General features: G+C 39.3%; 1 protein-coding gene across 1 annotated transcript; it reads left to right on the forward strand.

The window, feature by feature from the left end:
* Positions 1–335: 335 nt before the first annotated feature.
* Positions 336–2,713, forward strand: pla2g10 (phospholipase A2 group X). Its single transcript, XM_015056401.1, has 4 exons — positions 336–462; positions 1,010–1,178; positions 1,766–1,872; positions 2,240–2,713. Exons 1-4 carry the CDS (start codon positions 429–431, stop codon positions 2,386–2,388), a joined length of 459 nt encoding a protein of 152 aa, XP_014911887.1. The 5' UTR covers positions 336–428; the 3' UTR covers positions 2,389–2,713.
* Positions 2,714–2,754: the final 41 nt, after the last annotated feature.

The raw sequence follows: 2,754 nt of genomic DNA on the forward strand, positions 1-2,754 counted from the left end.
TAACAGGTTATCTCTGTACAAGTAATGTTTTAGCAGAAGTAAAACAAAGCCTTTTTGGTTAACAATTAATTGACTGTTTTGTAGACTGTGTGATTTATTTTCCTCGATAGTAATTCAAAGAAGGCAAACCACAACATACTTCAGTATACAAAACATAAAAATACAAGTACAGAATATTTCCAATGGGTTTGCTTTAAAATGTTGATTTTTTCCCCCTAAAGCAGACATACAAATACTATACAACAATCCCTCTCCTGCAGGGGGAGCCTAGTGTCACAAACATTGGATTAAGCCCTGTCCAATGATGATGCGCACGAGATTATTCCAGCAGCCTCTAAAAAAAGCCTTCCCCTTCACTCTGCACACTCAGACGGTGGTAGCCCTGGATCCCTGGCTGAGCGGAGTTCAGGTGCCTTTTGCACATAGTGATGACGTTTTACCAAATACTTCTCCTGTTCTCTGGTAAGCTGTTTCATTTGAAGTTTCACGTCTTGTGCAAAAGACAGCTGGAAGTGTGATTTAAGGACTACAGATGAAGCTAGACTAGATCTTGTGAGGTTTTTTGTAAAGTGAGTGTTGGCAATCAAAGTAATTTTGTGGAAGAGAGGAAGAGCTGGTGAGTTTTGGTATCTTTCTAGATTTTACACCATCCCGGTCTAACCTCCTGTTTATGAGACATAAGAGTGAAGTTTGTCCTGTGTGTCCTAGATACTAATGAGAAGAGTCTCTGTGGATATTACAGTAGCAACAGAATGATGCACGCAGTGATTAAAATGTTTATTAACAGGCAAAGAATAAACAAAAAAGAAATTGAATGATTTTTACATCTAAAGTCAGCAAAAGAGTTTTATGTGAAGCAATTTTGATTGTATGTGTGAATCAGAAATGTTGAGATTTTACTCGTCAGATACGCATAAAAAGCTATTTCTCTCAGACTGGACTACATGGCTTGATTCACAGGGATAGAGAAGTTTGTTCCTCCTTTTCAGTTGTTTATTCCTTTTTGCAGTGGCTGTGGCTCCTGCGGCTGCACACAGTTCCCACCGGACAAAAAGAGGGTTACTTGAGCTTGCAGGAGCCATCAAATGCAGCACTGGGAGATCTGCTTTGGCTTACATGATGTATGGATGCTACTGTGGGCTGGGGGGTGAAGGGTGGCCCCGTGACAGAGCAGACTGGTGAGGCAACTCCTTATCTCTAATCTTTTTCACATAATGGTACGCTTCTGCACTTGACGACGGCATTTACCAAAATTCAAACAATCAGACAGGTCTGCGCATGCATGACAGGCTACGAAGCTTATAATTCAGCACGCATCACTGTGTTTTCACTCTTCAGCGCAGGCATGGTATGTACACATTATTTCCTCTCCTTGGTGGAGCTCAACTCTTCGATTTCCAAAATAGGTGTGACCAGTTTCCGAATCCGTCTTTCTCCTCTAAACCACAAGTTCTGCCAGATGATAGGAACAAATGAATGATGACCTTTTTCACAACACAAGCCTGGGGACTTTAAAAATAGGTCTAAAACTCCACACCCAAATCCTAATTACTGTCTCTTTGTTTTCTATCTTCACCACTAGACATCTCGCCCATTAAAAACTGTCTGACTGCCAAGTGAATGCAGTGAAAAAACAAAGTGGTGATCCTGGCCTGCTTTTAAAATAGCTGTGGTGTCGCTTTGCCACCCATCTGTACTGCTGCTCAGTCCACTCCAGACGGAGCTCAGCCTTGAAAGTAATGCATTCAATATGTTGCGCCTGTAGGTGTTGCCACAAGCATGACTGCTGTTACGGAGACGCAGAACGTCTTGGCTGCCACACCAAAACGGCCAATTATCATTGGACTTGTGAGGACAGGGAAGCTGAGTGCGGTATGTATATATGTTCAAACACACCTTCAGAGGATTGAAGGAAACATAAACATTTCCAGTATGTGGTTTTATGAAAAGGTAAACAGAAGAACTGTTCAGGCAGCACATAGCTAATATTAAGTATTCAGAATTTTTGACTTATCTCATCGAAATCCCGTGCCATGTGAAAGTATCAATAAGCGTTGATTTTTTTTAATTTTTTTATGTGACATACCAAACAAAGCACTGCATTATTGGGAAAAGAAAAGAAAATCATTTGTCGTTTCCAACTCTATTTCCTTTTTTATAAATAAAACTCTGAAATTGTGACCCAAATTTGTTTGTAAATCGTTTTAATGACATAAATCTCTTATCTTTTTCATTTCAGAGGATTTAGAGGACAAATGTGAGAAGTTTTTATGCAAGTGTGACAGAGAGGCAGCCAAGTGTTTGAGAAAAGCACCTTTCATCCAGAAATATGCACTATGGCCGGATTTTCTATGTGGCCACGATCACCCAACATGCAACATTTACTGACCCAGTGTAAGCATCTTTATATTGAGTGCCTATTTGTGAAATATTATAATAAATACATCCAAAACAGACTAAATTATTATATTTTCAGAATCATCATTTTTATGAGACATGGAGGCACCTGTTAAGTATGTGGGTGGGTTTAACTAAAGCAGAAAATTCTATACATGTGAAATGCAGAGGTGGGCAGAGTACCCAAAACTTGTACAAGAGTTTACTCAACATTACTTCAAAATAATTTTACTCAAGTAAAAGTAAAAATTAGTCGTCCAAGAAACTACTCAAGTAGGAGTAAAAAAGTACTTGGTAAAAAGTCTACTCAAGTACTGAGTAACTGATTAAATTACCGTATTTTCCGCACTATAAGAC

Source organism: Poecilia latipinna, unplaced genomic scaffold, assembly GCF_001443285.1.
Source record: "Poecilia latipinna isolate Pla-1442-1.1 unplaced genomic scaffold, P_latipinna-1.0 Scaffold1381, whole genome shotgun sequence".
NCBI lineage: Eukaryota > Metazoa > Chordata > Actinopteri > Cyprinodontiformes > Poeciliidae > Poecilia > Poecilia latipinna.